The sequence below is a fragment of the Procambarus clarkii genome, chromosome 77 (assembly GCF_040958095.1).
Source record: "Procambarus clarkii isolate CNS0578487 chromosome 77, FALCON_Pclarkii_2.0, whole genome shotgun sequence".
Lineage (NCBI taxonomy): Eukaryota > Metazoa > Arthropoda > Malacostraca > Decapoda > Cambaridae > Procambarus > Procambarus clarkii.
The window spans coordinates 15,604,709-15,629,021 of NC_091226.1; the positions used below are offsets into that span (position 1 = coordinate 15,604,709).

General features: G+C 39.3%; 1 protein-coding gene across 5 annotated transcripts in view; it reads right to left on the reverse strand.

Annotated features, from left to right (window-relative positions):
• LOC123747165 (stomatin-like protein 1) overlaps window positions 1–24,313 on the reverse strand; it is a 46,193-nt gene that overhangs the window by 7,986 nt on the left and 13,894 nt on the right. For 3 of the 5 annotated variants that reach the window (XM_045729200.2, XM_045729197.2, XM_045729198.2), the window contains exons 5-10: window positions 22,579–22,739; window positions 20,171–20,269; window positions 19,712–19,920; window positions 15,431–15,472; window positions 12,129–12,185; window positions 3,945–4,094 (exon numbers count right to left, since the gene is read on the reverse strand). In XM_045729200.2, the coding sequence (XP_045585156.1) occupies window positions 3,945–4,094; window positions 12,129–12,185; window positions 15,431–15,472; window positions 19,712–19,920; window positions 20,171–20,269; window positions 22,579–22,739 (718 nt within the window). The remainder of the gene's footprint in view (window positions 1–3,944; window positions 4,095–12,128; window positions 12,186–15,430; window positions 15,473–19,711; window positions 19,921–20,170; window positions 20,270–22,578; window positions 22,740–24,313) is intronic. The other 2 variants (XM_045729199.2, XM_045729201.2) reach the window with 2 other exon arrangements.

Genomic DNA, 24,313 nt, shown 5'->3' on the forward strand with positions numbered 1-24,313 from the left:
GTTGATCAACCACTATGCCAATGCAGGAATGGTTTTAAGGAAGACTCCCAGGACCAGATACCAAGACTTGATGACCCAGAAACCAAGGTTGAGCTACACACCACCAAACACCAAGACTTGATGGGCCAAAAACCAAGGTTGAGCCACCTACCAAGGAGGGACATCATGCTGGCAGAAGTCCTTCAAAAGCAATAACTGGGTAAACACCAAATAGGAAGACAGAATAATCACCTACAATTCCAGGCAAGGCAAAAACTGGCAACTGCAAACACCTTGCAACTGGGAATGGAATAAAAGTTAAATAACACTTGCAGATGAATGTGAACGGCTTGCAAAAGTGGCAAAGGACCTGTCGATGACCATTTAACCCATCGAAAAGGATGGAACACAAAGCGGGACTTTCCAACCAAGACAACCAACATTACCCAAGAGAACATGTGAAGCCAAACCCTGAAAATAAGCCAAGCTACGAGGCCAACCCATACTGGAAGAAGCCACACTGACCTATAATGGGACACTAAGAACCTCCTCGGTGCATCAGGGAACCAAACCATGAAACCCCAAAAGGATAAATGCACAGTAAAATATCCAAAAAGTGCTGTCAACTCGTAAATCTAATTAGTACCCCACTGCCTAGAACCACCAAGGAAGCACTCGCCACGAACCCCCAGCCATAACACTACACACAGAAATCACAATTTCATGAGGCATCAAATGAACAAATCCACAAGGGCCGTGACGAGGATTCGAACCTGCGTCCAAGAGCATCTCAGACGCTGCCTTAATCGACTGAGCTACAACACGGTCAAAAGGAGTTGAAAGAATCCTCGTCACGGCCCTTGTGGATTTGTTCCCCAGCCATAAGGTAAGGTAATCGCAACAATCACTCCCAGAACTGAAATGAAAATGGGGTCAGGAACAAACAGACAAAAGCTATGAAGAGATGTTAGAGGCATTAAATATGCCAAAACTAGAAGAAAGAAGTAAAAGAGGTGATATGCTCACTATGTACAAAATAGTAATGGAAATCAACAAAATTGATAGGGAAGAATTCCTGAGACTCGTAACTTTAAGAACAAGAGGTCATAGATTTAACCTAGCTAAACAAAGTTGCCAAAGAAATATAAGAAAATTTACTTTCGCAATCAGTGTGGTAGATGGTTGGAACAAGTTAAGTGAGGTGGTGGTGGAGTCCAAGACTGTCAGTAGTGTCAAAGTGTTATACGACAAAGAGTACTGGAAAGACGGGACACCACGAGTATAGCTCTCAAACTGTAACTACACTTGGTAATTACACTTAGCTTAATTACAACAAACGTGTGCCCATGAATGGCAGGAGACATACCAAAACACCTAAAAAGAGACTGACAGCCAAGACCTCAAATCCCAACTACGAAGGAGACCCAAACCATGAAACGAGTCCCAGGTGCAAACTAGAAGCCAAAACCAGTCCATCCAAAACCAGAAAATATAAGAGGTGGACTCACAAAACAGGATGTATTACGGGAAACACATGAGTTCCAAGAAATACAGTACCCTTAGGGACCTGAATCCCCAGAAAAAATAGCAAATTGCTGTGAGGACCACAATGGCCAAGTACACTGGCCCCTTGGTGGTGTGCCTGGGCCAGCCTGGCCCTTCTTACTGGGCCTGACTGGTCCAGTCAAAAACGAGAGAGACGAGGAGGAAGTGCAGTAGGAAAGCAAGGCAGTAACAAGCATCACCCACCAAAACATCAAAAAAGCGGAGCAACAACTCCAGGGCAGCAGAACCCAACAAGGGTCAACAAAGCAATATGGCAGACCCCAAACAGCCAAAGAACTGCCACACTCAAAGCCTAGAGAACATAAACTGGTGAGGAACAACCCTCAACCCAGTAAACAAAATCAGTAGAGACAGAAAGGTGACCAGAGGCCCAGGATGAAACCAAGGAACACCCAAACAACCTACAAAAACTAGCAGTTGGACGTGTGTACAACCCCGATGCACACACGTACATTGTGTACAACCCTGATGCACACACGTACATTGTATACAACCCTGATGCACACACGTACATTGTGTACAACCCTGATGCACACACGTACATTGTGTGCATGAGGGTTGCAATATTTCCCAACCAATTGCTTGTTTTCATTCAATAATGTGGTGATCTTGAATCTCATTCCGTTATGCCTCCACAGAGGGAGGGGCCAGATTTTAGTCTCGACCTCTGATAGGTGCTCGTACCTTGTCAGAGCCTGGGTTCGGAGGACTCCAGGTAAGTAGCTCGGGAAGTTGGAGAGTTGCTGTCCCAGAAAGTGGGTTATGTATTATAAATGTTACTAAGCAATATGGCAGACCCCGCAAAAACTGCCATCACAGACAAAAAAAAAATTTTTAATAATTAATGTACAGTTCTGTATGTACAATGTAATGTCAATTTTTCAATAATAATTGCCAAAATACTGTTTTATATTCTTAAACAGAATCTGGTCTGATAAACAAATATGGCATAAACGGAGGAATTCATATGTGACACCCATTATATAAACCTGTTCTGTGATTCTAGAAACAACTGGGAACTTCATAGTTCATACTTGACCACTATCAAAACCTAAACATATAAATCGAGTGGCAGACTCATCTTCTTGATGTATATACAGTACATTGAGAATTAATTTTATCCCAGGACTATGATCAGGGATAAAGTACAATTACTGGTAGGCCAGTAAGTTATTGTGGTGGCCTTAATGCAGACGATGAGTCACAATAACGTGGCTGAAGATATAGAGACTAAACCACACACCACGAGATGAGACAACGACGTTTCGGTTCCTCCTGGACCATTATCAAGTCGACACAATCGACTTGATAATGGTCCAGGACGGACCAAAACATCGTCGTCTCCTCATCTTCTGGTGCGTAGCTGTAATTATTCTCCTGCGGTTAATAGGTCTTAAGGTCAACACCAAACCAAAAGCCTCCAAAAGGAATATATATATATACTGTACACTTGGAGAGGTATTTCACTTCCTGTCCATATATACACGCTAAGAAGTTTGTTTTAGTTCAAGACTAAGGTATACTTGCTGGTTGGACAGTAAGTTATTGTGGTGGCCTCTTAACCATCCCACAGTTAATATGCCTTCAGCCCAACACCATACCAAAGCCTTCTTGAAGATCTAATTGCAATTAATACTTCAACAGTGCAACTACTTACAAGTACAGTACTACACGTAGGTACTCATGACTAAAAATAGTTAAGAAATCAAATGGATGGGGAGGGGGGGGGAATTGCACATGGCGAATACAGTTAATGGGTTAATGGGACAATGTTTAACCTAAATACCATCAAATAGTGACCCAGAAACTAACGAGTTAAATAATGTACAATGCTGACAGATTATGTAAGAATTGGCAGATACACACAAATATCAGCTTGCTCAGCAGTCCGATAATATAAATAGGAAGTCCTGTTCTGAGGCCATTTTGAAAGACACGAGAGAAAGTCGCATGTACAGTAGTGGGATGCTGTGAATGAATAGTGTTCAGTGCAAGAATGTCAGGAAATTAAAGCCATCTTATGTTCTGCACCTTCAAAAGAAATAAAAGATACATGATGCTTCATCTCTTCAAATAGCAGCACTAGAAAAGATATTCTGTGAGGTCATGTCTTCAAAGAAGGGAAGTTTCCAGATGAGACAAGGCATGGAAAAATACAGAATCTTTATTTAATGACTTGCATTAATATGCTTGTGTTTGGTGAGTAAGGTGGGACAGAAGAACAGAAACAGAGCAGGACTTAGGAAAATGAGTTAAAAATATATTTGTGAAAGTATGGAGATGAAAAACGTGAACTTTTCTCAAAAAACTGTAGTACTTAAAGGGGGTTTCATTACTACATTGTCATAGCAGCATAATTATGCCATTTTATTTCATATTAAATTCAAATTAATACTTGCCATTTCCAACAAATATGATGAAGATGCCACCATCTTTTCCTTCCACCTGGAGTCTGTAAATCCCATGAGCCAGATCGGCACCACCGGCGCCATTGATGAGAGACTGCAAATGCTTCCCAAGTTTGGAATGGGGTGATCGGCTACTGGTCACTGTAACGATAGACACATTTGAAAGATCACTTTGCGGGACCAAAGAGCGAAGCTCAACCCCCTCAAGCACAACTAATTGAGTACTACCGTATACCAAATAAAGAAATAAGTTATTTTATTCCAAAATACTGTATTGAAATAATTAAACAACTCAAAATTTAGTTTAGGTTGAAGCAAATGGTAAATGAATGATTTTTTTTTATAATTTTTATGCCTAAACTGCATGTACATTTGAAGACTTTCTTGCCTAACCTGGAGTAAAATAAGAAAGGTATTAAATTAGACTTAATTACATGATTATGTTTCCTACGGTATATAGTATAATGAAAAGTAGCTCTGTAAACAAACATAATCCAAAAATAATTAATTAACACAGTGCTTTGAAGTTATATCAACACTTAAGTAAATATAAGAGCATGTAATCAGTGTTCATATATCATTGTGAACCTACTTAGGTTCAGAAGACCTTCATCCCGCCAAACACACAGCGAAACTACGACGTTGCTACAACGTTCGAACAAGATTTAACACCTCCTAACCAGTTATAACAACCAATATAACAAGTTGTAACAACGTTCTAATACGTCATAAACAGGTTAAGCCAAGATGTAACAACTTTATTACGAGTTGTAACAAGCGGGAAATAGGGTCGGTTACGGTTTGTGTTTCCAGGGATATACCGTGAACACGGCACAACTTGTGCACAGCGTGGCCGTGTTCGTTAAACAGAATTATCCCATAGAGGAAGCATGTTTTGTGTGTCACAAGTTGGCACTGGATTTTCTTTAGCATTACACACTAATTAGATTACTGAATATCCTTGTATGTGACATATTCCAAATAATAAGAGTACAAGAATATAATATAAAATTGTAAATTACTGAGGGGTTCAAAGTACAGTTTTTACATAATTATACCTGTATATATTTTTGATGCTGCTGAAAATAGCACACAACACTTCAGGCAAAACACAGATAGTAATGACACTATCGTGATGCATCAATGAGCATATCCGTAAGAGCCATGATGAGGGTTTGAAACTATGTGCTATGTGTCCTCCAGACACATGCTCTATCCAACTATGCCACAACATGGTCAAAAGGATTACAACCTGGGGTACTACTGCACCCTCTAGGATTCCTGAGGCTTCCATGTAAGCCAAACCAGAGTTTCACACCATCCTCCATGTACTCTGGCTCTGGCTCCCAGGTGTGTGCCTGGGCGCACCCAGCGTATAGGTTCGAACCCTCATCACGGCACCTATGGATTTGCTCATTTCAGGCAAACGTATGATTAATGTGTGCATTTAATTATCATTTTTTAGGGCAATACTTAATGCTTTGAGATGTAAGTTAACATTTATAGAATATAAATGTAGAATTTTTTTTTAGAATTGAAGTACAGTAAATGATAAACAGATTCAAAGAGTGATGGTAAATGCTAAAGCAAGTAGACTACTTTATTTCAGATTATATAGCTTTAGTAGTAAATATTACAATAATATATTTACAGTATTTAATATTAACAATAACAGCAAACACAATTGCCTTAATTAGGATGGAGAACCAATGTATGCTAGATTTGTTACTTGGAGTAGTAGATATGTAAGCAACTACATGTTGATTATTTGTTCCGTTATTAATGTAAGTTAGTTAAAAGAAGTACACATTTATTACATTTGGGAAGTCATTCCACTATTTACGGTCCTTTATTTGTATGGCATTTCTACTTTGGTTGAGTTGGACACTTGAAATATGAAATAGATAACGGTTTGTGTTTTTTCAAGTTCTGTTGCAGCCCTCTTAGTAATTATCTGAGGTGAGGATTGCAGTTTAGAGTTTTGAAGATATAGAATACAAATGAGTGTGTGTTTACATTTTTATATTTGGCAAGTTCAAGGATTTATGTAAAGGTACTGCATGCTGTCTGGGGGTTGGCATTCGTTATTATTCTAGTTACTGATTTGTGTCGAGTAATTGTGTGAGGTAGTTTTTGGTCGTAAATCATCAGGCACAAATGTGTGGAATTCTATGAAATCTACATGATTTTATAATTGGAAGGATACCCATTTTTATTCAAACATTTATCCCTAATCATCCCAAGTTTCGAGTTTAGGGGGCCCTGTTGGCTGAGTTGATAGTGCTCGGGGTTCGTAGTCTTAAGGGTCCGGGTTTGATCCTCGGCAGAGGTGGAAACAAATGGCCAGAGTTTCTGATGTCCCTGTTCACCTGGCAGTAGGTGAACCTGGGAGTTAGACAGCTGCTACGGTCTGCTTCTTGGGGATGTGTGTGTGTGTGTGTGAAAATTAGGATTAAGGACTTGTGTAATTACCTAAGTGTAATTACCTAAGTGTAGTTACAGGATGAGAGCTACGCTCGTGGTGTCCCGTCTTCCCAGCACTCTTTGTCATATAACGCTTTGAAACTACTGACGGTCTTGGCCTCCACCACCTTCTCACTTAACTTGTTCCAACCGTCTACCACTCTATTTGCGAAGGTGAATTTTCTTATATTTCTTCGGCATCTGTGTTTAGCTAGTTTAAATCTATGACCTCTTGTTCTTGAAGTGCCAGGTCTCTGGAAATCTTCCCTGTCGATTTTATCAATTCCTGTTACTATTTTGTATGTAGTGATCATATCACCTCTTTTTCTTCTGTCTTCTAGTTTTGGCATGTTTAATGCTTCTAACCTCTCCTTGTAGCTCTTACCCTTCAGTTCTGGGAGCCACTTAGTAGCATGTCTTTGCACCTTTTCCAGTTTGTTGATGTGCTTCTTAAGATATGGGCACCACACAACAGCTGCATATTCTAGCTTTGGCCTAACAAAAGTCATGAACAATTTTTTTAGTATATCGCCATCCATGTATTTAAATGCAATTCTGAAGTTAGAAAGCATAGCATAGGCTCCTTGCACAATATTCTTTATGTGGTCCTCAGGTGATAGTTTTCTATCTAGAACCACCCCTAGATCTCTTTCTTTATCAGAATTCTTTAAAGATTTCTCACATAATATATAGGTTGTGTGGGGTCTGTTCTCCTATTCCACATTCCATAACATGACATTTATTAACATTAAATTCCATTTGCCAAGTGGTGCTCCATCTACTTATTTTGTCCAGGTCTTCTTGAAGGGCATGACAATCATCTAAATTTCTTATCCTTCCTATTATCTTAGCATCATCAGCAAACATGTTCATATAATTCTGTATACCAACTGGTAGATCATTTATGTACACAATAAACATCACTGGTTCAAGAACTGAACCCTGTGGTACTCCACTTGTGACATTTCTCCATTCCGATACATTGCCTCTGATTACTGCCCTCATTTTTCTATCAGTCAGAAAATTTTTCTTCCATGATAGAAGCTTACCTGTCACCCCTCCAATATTTTCCAGTTTCCAGAACAACCTCTTATGTGGAACTCTGTCGAAAGCCTTTTTTAGGTCCAGATAGATGCAGTCAACCCAACCATCTCTTTCCTGTAATATCTCTGTGGCTCGATCATAGAAACTGAGTAAATTCGATACACAGGATCTTCCAGATCGAAAACCATACTGTCTGTCTGATATTATACCATACTGTCTGTGAAACCATACTGTCTGTGAAATGCTATGCGTGCTAGTGGCTGTACATGAATGTAAGAACTCTTGTATATTTATAAGTTAAAATCACAGATTCCAAGAGGACCCAGATTCAAGCTAAGGAAACACATGTGCCAAAAAATATTAAAGTTTTCTTTTGTCAACAGAGTAGTAGACGGTTGGAACATGCTAAGTGAGAAGGTGGTGGAGGCCAAAACCGTCAGTAGTTTCAAAGCAACCCATCCTCCTGTTTAGATGGTACCTATTGTGACGATCGTCAATAGTCAGAATTTGTACGTTCTTAGCTTTTTGATAGTATACTGACTAGTAAGGAATTCTTTTAAAATAAATGAAGCTAAAACACAAATGTAAATATTCTTAGGCCTAGTATAGCACTCATATGTACTCTATTAGCCTTCAAATATTGTGTATTAGGCCTAGGGAGGTTTAGATAAGTTGGTTTAGTTTGTCAAAGTAACATAAGTAAAAAATAGTTTTCCAGTTTGTCTAACTCAATAGTTCAGATTTCTGTACTCACCTAATTGTGCTTGCGGGGGTTGAGCTTTGGCTCTTTGGTCCTGAAACTGTGTTATAGTTTCGTTGTACGTTAGTATATATATACTATGGCCCTCATTGTTACTATAAGTACTACCAAAACGGGAGGATGGGCTGTTCAAAGAGCTATACAACAGAGCACTGGGAAGACTGAACACCACGAGCGTAGCTCTCATCCTGTCTCGAGGTTATCTTGAGACGATTTCGGGGCCAATAATAATAATTCATTGTCGGGGGACAGGAAGCCAGAGTGTATTCATACACGTTATGCTTATATCGAGCCCCCAACCCCACCATCTTTAGGTTAGGTTATCTTTAGATGATTTCGGGGCTTTTAGTGTCCCCGCGGCCCGGTCCTCGACCAGACCTCCACCCCCAGGAAGCAGCCCGTGACAGCTGACTAACACCCAGGTACCTATTTTACTGCTAGGTAACAGGGGCATAGGGTGAAAGAAACTCTGCCCATTGTTTCTCGCCGGTGCCTGGGATCGAACCCAGGACCACAGGATCACAAGTCCAGTGTGCTGTCCGCTCGGCCGACCGGCTCCCACCATGGTTGAACTACTGACCCCGACCAGAATACAACCCCCACAAGAAGCTGACTAACTCATTAGTACCAACTTACTACTAGGTGAACAGAGGCACTAGGTGAAAAGAAATGTGCCCAACCATTTCTGTCCCGCCCGAGATTCGAACCCAGAATTCCCGACTCTGCGTCGAGAACAAACCCGACTGTACTATCGGGACCCTACTACTAACGGTATCTTGAAGATATCTTGAGATGATTTCGGGGCTTTAGTGTCCCCGCGGCCTGGTCCTCGACCAGGCCTCCACCCCCAGGAAGCAGCCCGTGACAGCTGACTAACACCCAGGTACCTATTTTACTGCTAGGTAACAGGGGCATAGGGTGAAAGAAACTCTGCCCATTGTTTCTCGCTGGAGCCTGGGATCGAACCCAGGACCACAGGATCACAAGTCCAGCGTGCTGTCCGCTCAGCCGACCGGCTCCGGTATGTTTAATATTTTAGAAAGGATTGAGACATGTATACTCTGCCCACCCCTGACATATGGACAGGAAACTTGGGAATAGATGGAGGTAGTGTGCTCAGGAGTACAAGCAATGGAAACGAGTTTCTAGAGCAAATCAGCTGGAGAATGTGGCATGAAGATAGCAATGAGGAAGTACAGTATCTGAGATATATGGAAAGGGGTAAGGGAAAGAAATTTGGTGTTGGTGAAGCATATTACACTTGGGTGATGTGGACATGTTAGAAGGATACCTGAATGGGGTTCTGGGAGTTTGTCTACTCCCCATGCCTGGCCCAAGGCCAGGCTTGACTTGTGAGAGTTTGGTCAACCAGGTTGTTGCTTGGAGCGGCCCGCAGACCCACATATCCACCACAGCCTGGTTGGTCCGGCACTTCTTGAAGAAAAATATCCAGTTTTCTCTTGGAAGATGTCCATGTTTGTTCCAGCAATATTTCTTATGCTCGCTGGGAGGATGTTGAACAACCATTATTGACCTTTAATGTTTATACAGTGTTCTCTGATTGCTCTCTGAAGGGTCAAATAAGGGAGTTCATAAGGAAGACAATGACCAAGTGAAATAATATATGAAAGAATGGGTAGTGCAGAGGAACCACCTCCAGTGGTAGACCCTCCTAGAGAAACTGCTACTGTGGCTATTGTTCAGATAGGGAGCTCCTTTGGAGGGGTATCAAGCTGCTTTGGATCAACCAGGCTGTGACTCATACGTCAGGCTGCCAGCAACTGCGTCCAACAGCCTGGTTGACAAGTCCAGCAACCAGGAGGCCTGGTCAACGACCAGGCCGCGGGGACGCTAAGCCCCGGAAGCACCTCAAGGTAACCTCAAGGGTATGGTATTGGGGGGTTATGTCCTTCCAGCTGGTATGGCGGTATGACAAGCACACTGTACAGTATAAGGAAGACCTGTCCATTTCAATTGTCTCACAATAATCCATTTCAATTGTAGCTTAATGCATGTCGATTGCAAATTAAATTTGCTATTGTCCTTGGATTGAGTATCTTGGTGGGCAGAGGAGTTTAGCTTTCAATTTTCACCTCTGAAGACTGTAGCAATATGCCAATATGACATATGGCTATGACTATATACCTGTACTGTATATGGCTATAAGCCATATAACTATATGGCTATAACACTTATGCCAAACCCAGAGACCCAAAATTTTATATAAATTGGGTGCAGGATATCTTGCATAAATGAGATTCATTTCTCTGGGCTGATCTTTGATATGAGGCTCGTATGGATCTCTCTCTCTCTCTCTCTCTCAAAAAAAAAAAGTTGAATTGGGATCTCTCAAGGCACCTTAACTGTAGCCTCTATTCACCCAGAAGTGAATGGGTACCTGGTTGTTAAACGATTTGGTAAGTCATATTTCGGGGAAAAAATTTGGATCAAGGACCTGCTCGAAACGCTATGCGTGCTAGTGGCTTTACAAAAATGTAACACTTCTCGCATATTTAAATAATAACAAAAAAATTATAACCCAAGTGTCCTAGCACTATATTTTTTCCCCTTCTTTGAGCAATTACAGCCCCACCCCATAAAGGTGGGAAGCAGGGTGTCGATGATGAATAATGCTGCCAAGAACAAAAATTAGCATGTCATTAACGTGCTTAGGCATAGACTGAAAAACCCTCCAAGAAACTTACTGTATAATAAGACTATTCAAGACACATTTGAGAACCCCAACAAAGACTTTATCAAGTAGATGGTAGAAGTTTGAAGAGAAATCAAATGTTAGTAGAAATGTTAATATAGAACAAAGACCAGACTAAATGACAGGTTACAGGGAGCAGTAGTCGTTCAGATGGTTAATAATTTACTCAAACACAATAGACTGAAATTAACAAGCAGCAATGAGGACTGAAAATGATCACTATTTATCACTATTATTTCTTCGGTGTGAATCTGGTCTGTAGCTTTCTTTTAAGAACTTATAATCAACAGTGTTTAAGTCACCAAAAATTGAACAAGGGAAGCATATTTAACAAAAAATAAAAGTAAGACAGTAACTTCATATATTATGCAAATAAGCAGTGACACTCTATGTAGGTGCCTAACATGTAAGAAAGGCACAGCACCCATTTACCATATTGCACAAAAGTTTATAGTAAAAAGTATCGTCAGAACAGTACTGTACCAGACACGAATCTACATAAAAAATGCTGCTGCCAGGAGGAAAATTAACAAGGAAGCAACATGCCGCTACATTACAGAAGAAATGCACTAAATCTCTACTTTCTTTGCACTTCAACCCAGCTTGAAAATAGAATGTGGTGCATGCGTAACTTGGGAATAATGATTTACCTACGTTGGCCAGCCAGATACAATTCATACAATGATATATTAGTGAAGGGTATGTGGCATAGTTCCTTAATCATACGAGACTTTGACACGGTCGCGATTTAATCATAAGCTTTGATACCCAGCGTGTGTTTAATCACAATGTCATCATTTTGAAAATTTAAAGATATGTATATGTTTAAGCAATTTGTATGCAATGGGTATGACTGAAAAATGATACCTCAATTTAAGTATGAGTGATGGAAGGTGTACAAAGGAAATTTTAATTTTGCCTAAAAAATTAATGGCATTAACATCAGTTTGCAGACATCAGTGACGACAAATGCCTGTAGCAAATCACACAATTTTGCCAGGGTCTGAATATTCAACAAAACAAATGACAACAAAACATTTTGCCAGATTCAAATACATAAAATACAAAACTGAAGGGTTTGCAAAACTATTTCTGTGAGCAATGTTAACAAAAAACAGAATATAAAACCGCGTTATCGATGTTATTTATAGTGTACATGCATAAACAGTATCAAAGAGTTGGCTGTCAGGAATACCTTGATTGTTAAGCTGGTTAGGTGGCTCACTATTTTCGTCTGAGAAACCCAGTAGATCTGTGTGGCGGGAGACATGGGGGATGTTAAGAGATGATGAGACCCATGCAGGAGAACCTATATCTTGCACGCCATGTAGGAATGCGAGGTCAAATTGCCAAATAATAATATAGGCTAACAGAGAGTAGCAACTCAAAGATAATTCAAAGAAGCATATGAATTCTGAAGTTCATTATATATATATAACAGTGTTTTTATTTAGGTATTCTTGAAAAGTAACTTGCTAGAAAATTTGTCGTTAATCTAAACAATAGGCTATCAAAAATAAAAAATACATACTTCATGAAAAGAATTTATAAATAAAATGACTAAAATGACATGCTTTAAACTGTATATACACTAATTTAATTTTATGACATAATACACAAAGTTTCTAACTAACAACCTTAGAAGACACATCTATTATACTGTAACTACTGAACAAAATGTCGGCCAGATTTTCTTCTCTCGGCACTACAGAATTTATAAGTACTGTACTGTATGATGATCTTGATTAAATTCATCAGAAATAATTTCTAAGTAACTTCTGACAATACAAAATGATGTCAACAAAATACAGAGCCAGAGAAATTCCATGAAATACCAAACATGAGTATAAGTCTTGAAGGAATTGCCGAATGTAGATCAAATTGAAAAGCTATCTTGTAAACAGAGACAAACTCTCAATAGATAGTAAATAACAAATTTCCATAACTAGCAAATGGTTAGTAACCATCATCTTTCTCGTAATAAATCTTAATATCAGTTCTGAAAACTTTGAGCATTAATAATTATTTAACAACTTGTAATTTCTCAACAAATTTGCAATCTAATGGATTTTTCAAAATTGATTTGTTTAAATAAATCCTTTGCTATCTTTACTCATACAGTATTGACATTTCTCTATAACAATCTATAACCTCCTTCCCAATATTTGATACCAATGGCCAACGTGTATTATAAGCGAATAAACGAAGTTGAAATATTACTCTTCAAGGCCACAACCCCAGAGAACTGATCCAAATCTGAAGGAATTTAGAGTCGAGATTATTCTGGTTTTGGTATTTATTTTTCCTCTCATGATATGTAATCTTAGCAAAAGAAATGTTGACTCCATGAGATTTATAGGATTTTTGAAGATCTCAGATTATTTCAGAAGTTCAACAAGAAAGTAATTTTAGAACTTCATTGTGCATTCAGTTTTTTTTATGTATAAAACAGTATTAATTGTGGCAATTCTATGGAATTCCATTAAGTAATTTAAAGACAATTACTTAATGGAAGTCACACACAAAAAAATTTTTAGAATGTAATTAGAATACGTTTAGTCCAGCAGACGTTTGCGAGTTATTAACAGCATATTTGCATTAGATATAAAAGCTCTTGGAATACTGCACAATGTTCTCCCCAGAACTTCTGAATGCACATCGAAATGATTTCAATTCCGATAAAATATTGTGCCGTGTTAATTTGTTGCAAATAAATATACACAATAAAGTATGCAATGGTTTGAAATTCCATTACAGTATACCTGCACAGCAATATACAGTATAATGTAGAAGAAATTTGTAATATACAATACAAGAATTCACAGTGTTTCAAGTATTTGTCGAAAACAAAAAGCATGCTTTTAAATGCTTGACTAATTTTCTTCAACATAAAAGCACTGAGGTTATCTTGAGTTGATTTCGGGGCTTTAGTGTCCCCGCGGCCCGGTCCTCGACCAGGCCTCCACCCCCAGGAAGCAGCCCGTGACAGCTGACTAACACCCAGGTACCTATTTACTGCTAGGTAACAGGGGCTAAGGGTGAAAGAAACTCTGCCCATTGTTTCTCGCCGGCGCCCGGGATCGAACCCGGGACCAGAGGATCACAGTCCAGCGTGCTGTCCGCTCGGCCGACCGGCTCCCATGACGGACTAATGATCCAGAATCTATACATTTTCCACGATGGAAACATCTTGCAAATCTTTAGTAGGCATATCGCTTTACCTAAAGGAATACCACTTGAAGACACGCTTCTGAAATTGAGCTGCGGCCGACGAGCATTACAGGTCTGAGGGAAACATTGTCACATCTTGCGAAGCATTTACAATACAGGATTGTACAATATTTATTTCTAAATAGGAAAGGCTTCCTCTTCATTTTTGTGCTAATTCCAAGTAAAATAATTTGTCTGAAAAATATAGTATGTATTTGAATAAGAGGGAGACAGTTACATCACAAGGATGAAGAATGTAGAGAAATACCGAGATGAGAGTAGAATTTAAAAGCAGATGATAAGCCCAAACAGCCAAAAAATTATCTACTGTCAATAGTCTACTCTTATCTTGGTTTTTCTTTACATCGTTGTCAGCACTTTGTGCTCTTCACTACCAAGGATATAAGAAACTAAATTATGAAGCCAGTGAAGTCTTTAAACTGAGCAGAGGCCTATAATGCCTTGAGAAAAAAAAAATACCCTGTGCGTATTGTCTATTTACACACTGCCTTTATGTCTTCTGAAAACTCAAACAAAACGATTCATTATTAACTGGTAAAATTATATACCTGTAGTTTACTTTTCAGGATTTATCATTGGTTGTAATAATGAAAAAAAAAGTGAACTAAACTTTCAAAAGCACATTAAACTTCAATTGATCACAAGCGTGTTCCTTCAACACACCAACCCGTTCTCACACTTTCTTACAGTAAATATTGACTTATTAAATACGTGCATATGTGACATACTAAACATACTAGTTTACCTTGAAAAGCTTCATAGAAAACACCGACCTTACCTAACCTTCTTAGTATGTTAAGATAAGCATCTTATTGCTTCGTAATTACAATTATTTTGTAATTATGAAGCAATAAGATGCTTATCTTAACACCGACCTTACCTAACCTTCTTAGTATGTTAAGATAAGCATCTTATTGCTTCATAATTACAAAATAATTGTAATTACGAAGCAATAAGATGCTTATCTTAACATACTAAGAAGGTTAGGTAAGGTTGGTGTTTTCTACGAAGCTTTTTAAGGCAAACTAGTAAGTTTAGTATGTCACATATGCATGTATTTAATACGTCAATATTGACTATACGAAAGTGCGAGAACGGGTTGAACACGCACACATTCAGCAAAGGGAAACGCTCGTGCATTATTGATGTGAGGCTTGCTTCAGTTCAGACTTTTAAATGATACTGATGATTAATCAAGGTTGTGTTAAACAATGAAAATGGAAGAGGAAATTAATCAAACATTATTCCCACCAAAATTCCCAATACCTGTAAAATAATGCAGACCATTGCTCAAGTATGAGGGTTCATCTGCAATAATAAAAGGGAAAAAACATTTATATCAAATTAAAAAAAAATGGATAAAATAATATAATTGTATTTTAGAGTGGCAATGTGCAGTCATACTACAAATAACTTAGCAACTCTCCAATAAATCAGACAGTAAATACCAGGATGCTGTAGAGGTGCACTTGAACATCTAGTTGGTGCGATTCTACTGATGATGATAAAAACAGTGGATGCAAAACACGAAATATCATAAAATTACAATTTTAGAATAAAAAACAGAGTACGGTAATTGCTAAATTAGGGGGTACTATGCTGGCAAAACATTTAGTTATCTAATTTTTATATGAAAGAATTAATCTAAAATGTGCATTGGGCAAAGATTTACCTCACTAAATTTCATGACAAGAGGCATGCATATTACTTTCCCATCTTGAAATTGGTGATAATAGATTTAATTAGCAGCAACAACAAATACCACGTCCAGTACTGTTAAAGATTAAGCAATTACTTGACAAAAAAATAAAAAAACAAGGCTAAGAGGGAATAAGAAAACCCTTCATTCTGAGTAGAACACTTGGATGCTTCACAAAGCAACATTCATCCTGGTCCCAAGGAGTCGATCATGACAGCATGAGGGTGATGTTCAACACCTGTGCAATATAAATTCTTTCAAACGTGTGTTGGATCATGCTGATGCTCGGGTGGCACTGGAGAAAAGCTCAGTCCAGCAAAGTATGGCTGAAGAATATTTACTAAATAAAAACTCAGCATTTTTTTCATTCACCTGGGCAATAGAAGTCTCAAACCATGGACCCTAAGTGTGTTAGCGAAGCTCTATCGATATCGATAGAGTTTTGGCCTCTCACCTGTGAAGTCCACAGTTCAAGACTCCTATTGCCTAGATGAATGGAATGTTTATTTCCACTGAAGTGTGGATGACTGTCAGTTTTTTCAAAATCCTACTAAGCATCACAAGGACTACCATGTAGCAGTTACATACACCACCAGTTTGCTCACCTGAATGGTCGCCATCCCTTATTGGTTAATACCGTATACAACTCGAGGAAAGGCCTCTTTTTCTGCTGTGGTAGTGAATTTTAACCAGTGCATGTGTAATGCTGGTAAAATGACATGACCAACAGAGAGAGAATCCATTGGGACTATCTTCTTATCTTGAGGTTATCTTGAGATGATTTCGGGGCTTTAGTGTCCCCGCGGCCCAGTCCTCCACCCCCAGGAAGCAGCCTGTGAAAGCTGATTAACTCCCAGGTACCTATTTACTACTAGGTAACAGGAACATCAGGGTGAAAGAAACTCTGCCCATTGTTTCTCGCCGGCGCCGGGGACGAACCCGGGACCACAGGAATACGCGTCCAGTGTTCTGTCCACTCAGCCGCTGGCTCCCTTTGGGTTTCCCTATGAGACGCCGGGTCCTATGGGTCTATGGGTGGGCGCGAACCTATGACTCCGGCATTACCAATCGCGTACTCCATCACTAGACCACCGCTCGGCATTACCAGTCGCGTACTCCATCACTAGACCACCGCTCGGCATTACCAGTCGCGTACTCCATCACTAGACCACCGCTCGACATTACCAGTCGCGTACTCCATCACTAGACCACCGCTGTCTGTATGACCAACATTGCTGTCTGGTCTCCTCATGTTGCACTGCAGTTTACTTAAAAAGTGTTGCTGTCCTCCATGTAGTGGCTACGTTCCAATTACTATATATCGCATTCCAATTTCACCTATACCATGTGACCTTTGGTCATGCATGGATATAGCTCATTGATAACACTATGCAGCACTCACCAGATTGCTTCAAGATTAATAGCATCAGATTCATAGATGAAGCTGTGACTTTTGTTAATACCTAAGCTCTATGCAGCTGCTATCCTGGATATTGACACTATGCATACGAGCCATCCAGTCCCAGAATGGAATGATAATTCGACAAAGGTTCACAGAACTTCCAAACCTGAGAACTCGCTTTCAAGTCATTTTAACTAGAAGGGCATATGCTGAAAACTTGAGTCCAGTAGTGTATAAATTTTGTCATCAATGCAAATGGTACTCCACCTGGTAGCTTCAAGCATTGGTTTGCCCATCCTAGTACCATTTACTGGCAGCATGTCTAACAGCATAGGGAGGCAAACAACTGGTAAATAACCAATAATCGCGTACCAGACTCTTAACCCAGCCACAAAGGGTGAAGAAGAAGCCTTGAGATGGAGACAAAAGTTATTGGCAGGCCCTAACCATACCTTGTCAAAATCAAAGTATTTAAGAATGAAACTTTTATAGGTGATTGGTGATTCCAGTGTCTTTCTACCACTAGTATGATCCCAGCAGATATATTTCAAATAACTTCTAAAACTCTTGGGCAAAAAATCAACCTATCCAGACATCATGATCCTGTTTATGACACCAAAAAGAATCCAATCTTGTTGACCAAACCAAACACTAGAAAGTGAAGGGACGACGACGTTTCGGTCCGTCCTGGACCATTCTCAAGTCGATTGTATTCTCACAATCTTATTCTCACAATTGACTTGAGAATGGTCCATGACGAACTGAAACGTCATCGTCCCTTCACTTTCTAGTGTGTGGTTTGGTCAACATATTTCAGCCACGTTATTGTGACTCCTCTTCTGCAATCCTATCATATGGGGCAACCAAGTGGGATAACTTGGAAAAATCGTGTAAATACCTATATAATAACTAGCATATGTATACTTGTTTAAATTGTTATTAAATTCTGCCACTACACAACTGTAGAAAATGGTGCCAGGAGAGGGAGTAAGGTGGCAGACTGGCAGATCCCTCGTGTGATCTGGGATGCCATCTGGTGGCTGTCGGGCACATCAAGACTAAGGTATTTACCCAGAGACAATGAACATTTGCCTTATTTACATTTTGTTCCTAGTTTCTTCAGGCAGTCTCTTGTTTTTGTTGTGAATCCATTCTTATGAGCTATTCCTCAACTTTAGGTTGACTTCTGATCCCCTAGGCTCCAAGGTGATCTTCTTGAGGTTATCTTGAGATAATTTCGGGGCTTATCGTCCCTGCAGCCCGGTCCTCGACCAGGCCTCCATTATCTTAGACATCCCTAGGAAGCAGGCCGTAGTAGCTATCAAACTCCCAGGTACCTATTTACTGCTAGGTGAACAGGTGCATCAGGGTGAAAGAAACTCTGCCCATTTGTTTCCTCCTCTACCGGGAATCGAACACGGAATCTCAGGACTACGAATCCCGAGTGCTGTCTCCTCAGCTGTCAGGCTCCATTTGGGAATCTCTTACACCATATACAATAGTACTTTAATTCACTTATCACGAATTAAAACATGTTTCATTCGTGATACCTCAAGGAATTAAGTTTCATGATCTAAGGAAGCACTGTATCCATACCACAGCCATCAAAGTTACTTGGCCACGATGCACTCTTCCAAAATTCAGGACTGTATTTTTTCCAATCATATATCAAATAGTTGACTATGTCCTCATTTTATTCCCATACAATGTAATGCAAAATATAAAGAAAATCATTATTTATCTGACTGTAAAATCAAATGTTTATTTTACTATAGAGTATTGTATAATTTTGTTTAAATTTATGGATATGTTGGAAGATAAGAAGTTGACCATTTAAAATGTTGTAAACTTTTCCCTGTTACATAAACTGGAGTCACATACACTATAGACCAGTAGAGTATATCGGTAGAATACACAAAATAAAATATATTACTGTATATTTTGAAATTTTGTATTTGCATTTTTGATTTATATTAATTTACTTTATTTGTAAAAAAGGCATATAAAGTTTTTGTAACAATGCAGGCAAGTACAGTACATAAACCATACAAATTAGTAGAGTGAATAATAAAAACTGAATTAAGATTATACAAAATATTAAATTGGGCACTTTCTCGTAAAGTCGTTAATACATATACAGTACGTAACATTTCAGGAAATGCTAGGTTGGGATTTTTTTGTTTTATATGGTATATTTTGTGCTACTTTTGCAATCTATTGGAGCTTGAAAAGCTACCTATGAATAGTGAATCACAATAAGGGATATATATACAGTATATAATTCATGCAGAAAACAAATATGGCAGAAATTAAAGGCTGTAATTATAAAGTAAGCATAAATGGACCTACTAATGCCTTGAGTAATTTTCCAAATTTTCATGCAAAAACTTTACTCCATCAGGTTCCTAAGTATTCATTTTTTTTTTAATTGATTGTACAAACTTACCAATGGCTTCTGATTTTTTTTTTGAACTGCCACTGAGGAAGTTGAAATCCCCCATGTTTCCAAGCCCAGGAATGTTAAACATTGCAGAGGCTGTGGAGCCGGCTGATCCAGGCGGGGCAATGATTTCCCCTCCTCCTCCCCCGAAGCAATTAATGATGGGCTTCAGCGGATTGTTGGGCTCGGCTTCCTTGAGAATGTTGACTGTGCTCCTACATGAGAAAAATATTTAAATAACAACAATTGTACCGAAGTATAAGGGAAGGTTGTAAACAAAAGTATCCACAGTTTTAATTATAATTTACATGATGTCCTAATTAATGAGATAAAATAGTACATAGAGGATGTATATGAAGTGCTCATGATAATGTGTACATAAAAGTGAATGTGTGTTTTTATACTAGCTCACTGCCTTAGAATAATCTTTGAATTTAGGTTTTATGGACGGCAGAGAATACTTACAGCGTTACTTCTCCAATTTCAATACCCCACTCAAGAACTCTCAAATTGAGCTCCTTTTGGATCTGTGAAGCAATCATGGGCCGGTCTCGTTCCGTCTCTCTGAAACATATATAATATTAAATAAATGGTAGTAATTAACAACTGTGCATCAGCATATAAGACTGTTCTATAGCTGGCAAAATGCAACACACACTTAATCTGAACGGTCAAATAATGACAAGAATATTTTATTTATATAGAAAATTATGGTAGGCCTACATATCGGTAAACACAAATGTGATGTAATTGCATTAAGAAATTTTGTTTTTTCTTAACAGGAGTGTCTATGATGGTGAATGGGTTAATAAATAATAGTGTACAACATAATCAAAGTTGCATAGAGTCTAAGCAACTCTAATATTTCTATATAATGAGTCCTGTATTCACAATAACACTAAAAACCCAAGCATTGAATGTATTCATATACTTCATTTTGGAGAGGCTCCGGTAGCTCCTAGAAGCTATCTTGCTGAGATTGTTTCATACTAAAATATGAACAAACCATGAAATTTGCAGATGACACTAAGATTTAAGGTAAAGTGAGAAGTGAAAATGATATTGAAGCCTTACAAAAAGATCTACATAAACTCCAAAAATGGTCAAAGGGCTGGTAAATGCTATTTAATATCGATAAATAGCAAGACCTTGCATAGGGGCATAACAATCCACGTCCCAACTACCAAATTAACATAATTACCTGGCAGCAGATTAATAAAGAAAAGGACCTTGGAGTTAGAATCCATCATTCACTGAAAGTTGTACAACAAATGGGAGCGGCAGTTAAAAAAAATTTAACCAAACCCTATGAATAATCAAGCATACCTCTGCCTTAAAGTGAAAGATGGTCATTCAATTGTATAAGTCTGGTGCATTCCCACCTTGATTATTAGATCCAGGCGTGGAGACTTATCTTCAGAAAGACATGGTTTCATTGAAGAAAGTTCAACACCAGGCAATAAAAATAATTCCAGAACTAAGTCAACTCTTATACCAGGACAAGTTGAGGACCACAAGGTTAACACTGCAAACCAGACATGATAGGGCTGATCTCAACAAAACGTTCAAAATACTGAACAATTTGGAGGATGCTGATCCGAACAACCTCTTCAAAATGTCAGATATAATGCAGTCAAGGAGTAACGATTTGAAGCTCAACAAGCCACAATGTAGAACTGAAAACCGGAGATGCTTTTTCACCCCACAGGGTTATAAACCCATGGAACTGCCTACCCACCAAAGCCGTAAATGTCAAAACTCTGCTGAACTTGAAAATCCAATTTGAAAAAATCATGAGAAGTTTTGGCTGGCTTCCTGTCCTCATTGAGGACACTAGTGTGTTAGTGGCCCCTGGGTAAATTCAGGTAACAGTCACACCAGTTGCAAAAGTTCTGCTTGGTGTACTTGGGACCAGAGCCAGACACTGGCCCCCTCAACAAAGGCACAGGGAGGCAGGGAACTATCAGGGAAATAATGCCAAGCCATTATGACTATACCCTGTATAGCACTTAGAAGGGGTCATGATTAGGATTTGGGATGGGCCAGGGGAAAGGAATGGTGTCCAACCACTAGGACGGTTGGGGATTGAACGAAAATCTGCATGAAGCGAGACTGTCGTTCTACCAATCAGCCCAAATGGTTGGGCAGACACACAGGAAGTTTAAGACAATTTGCTGCCTCACCGGAAAAAGCATTCAGGAAGTCTGCAAAGCTTTACAGACAACTGGAAGGTTCACAAAATATATATTCTTGAAACCGCTAAACAACTCTGCAAACAATTCACACAGAAAAAAAAAGGATGCACTCAAATTAGCTCAAAACACATTAGTGCCAATCACCACCACCACCAGACAGCCCAGCCCCAGGCAGCACTCCTGACCAGCGAGTTTTTCCGAGTACAGTACCTGTACTTTTTTTCCAGTGAGGAGGCGAATTGTCACTCACTCCCTCCCTGTGCTGTGTGAGGAGGTCGTGTTTTAGCTCCAGTACCCTGGTAGGCCAAACAGAACTTCTGTGACTGATGTGCCCTTTTAATATACAGCAATCTCAGCAAGATAGCTTCAGGGAGCCACTGGGAGGCTTCCCCCTGGAATGTTTAAGATGCAAGGTAACTGTGAATGCCATAGTTTCTTGAAGGGATCACCCATATTGTGAGATATACAGTATACAGCATAATTTAACACCTCTGTATACAGCTCGGCATAATTAATGAACACCAAGATTCCCCAGAATTGTAAGTGTGGAAACAAACCTTCTTAAGATGCAAAAATAATAACAATTCAGTACTCTCCTAGCCTTAAATACAGTAGTTGTTCTAGCATGCACGACATTAACTCTGGTCACTGTTCACATATTGTAGTTGCAATTCTAACCTGACAGTATTCTTGGTGAGAACATTCAGCATAACTGTTTTTCCAAATGATCGCAAGCCATGCTCCGGGGATGTAACTGAAATGGTCAGTCGCTGTACATCACTGATCCGATACTTCACCTCACAGCCCATCTCTATTATCCCATTATCAGCTGTGATTAACTGCAATAAAAATAATGGCGTAGTCAAATTAATTTCAGGATTTTATTCTAAATACTCATTATATATTCTTGGAACACTTTAGTATAAATATTAAAGTGTTCCAAGTACAGTAATTCAATTCTATTTAAATTTTCCAAATACTCTCTTAATATGAAGTTATACTGCAGGCGATGAGTCGCAATAACGTGGCTAAATTATATTGACCAAACCACACACTAGAAGGTGAAGGGACGACGACGTTTCGGTCCGTCCTGGACCGAAACACAATCGACTTGAGAATGGTCCAGGACGGGCTGAAACATCGTCGTCCCTTCACCTTCTAGTGTGTGGTTTGGTCAATATGAAGTTATACTTTTTTTTAATATTCCCATAACCCAAAGAGAAGCTTGTATGTTTGTATGTTTATAATTCATATCAGAAACTATTTTCCTGCAAAAAAAAAAAAGCATTGAATATAGTGAAATGCGTCTTTCTGGTGGAACTCCAGTAGCTCTCTGTAGCTATCTTGTCGAGATTGCTCCAGATAAGTCACATCAGTTGTAGTTCTCTTTGGCTTACAGGAGACCAGAGCCAGAATCTGACTGCCCTCACTGGGGCACAGAACACAAATGATATTCTACCAATCACTGGAAAAGCATCCACAAAGTCAGTGAAGCTTTACAGACAATTGCTGGGTTCACGTGAGTTGAAGCCTTAAAATTGCCAAACAACTCGCCAACCGATTCAACTGAAACAAAATAATTCACTTCAAAATAACTTCAGCCCAATAGTACCGATTGCTGCCTGGAACTCGGTCCTCTGTCAGGCTCAACAGTCAATTCTAAAGCAAATAAAACCTATCTCAACAAACCAACGAACCTAGAACAGAGGGAGGAAAACAAAGAGCCATTGGGACTATGCCAGAAAGACACATTTCATTAAATTCAATGCTGGGATTCTAGGAGCAACTCGTTCTCATGAACAAAAACCAAATGCTCGTTAATCCAGTCAACAAACCCTCTCTTTATGAATGACAGTTTACACACCACTCACAACTGATGACGTTCTACCATATCTTGAACTGTGCTTCATTGACGATCACTGTTCGAGCTGCAATCTATAACGTTTTACCCACATACAGTACTACAAGTAATTGCCAACAGAACCTCAACACTTAACCCACACCACTATACATAGAACTTTCATATACACTAACATTGATATAGATGAGAACAAACCTATTTTTTATAGACTATGTTAAAATTGATTCAATGCATCTTAGGGCATGGCCATAGCTTTAACAAGCCTGGCCTGAGGATAAGTTGCGGGGGGAGCCTCTTGGTGGCTCCCTGTAGCTAAATAACCACAGAGAAAAAATGGGAGCCGGTCGGCCGAGCGGACAGCATGCGGGACTTGTGATCCTGTGGTCCTGGGTTCAATCCCAGGCGCCGGCGAGAAACAATGGGCAGAGTTTCTTTAACCATATGCCCCTGTTACCTAGCAGTAAAATAGGTACCTGGGTGTTAGTCAGCTGTCATGGGCTGCTTCCTGGGGGTGGAGGCCTGGTCGAGAACCAGGCCGCGGGGACACTAAAG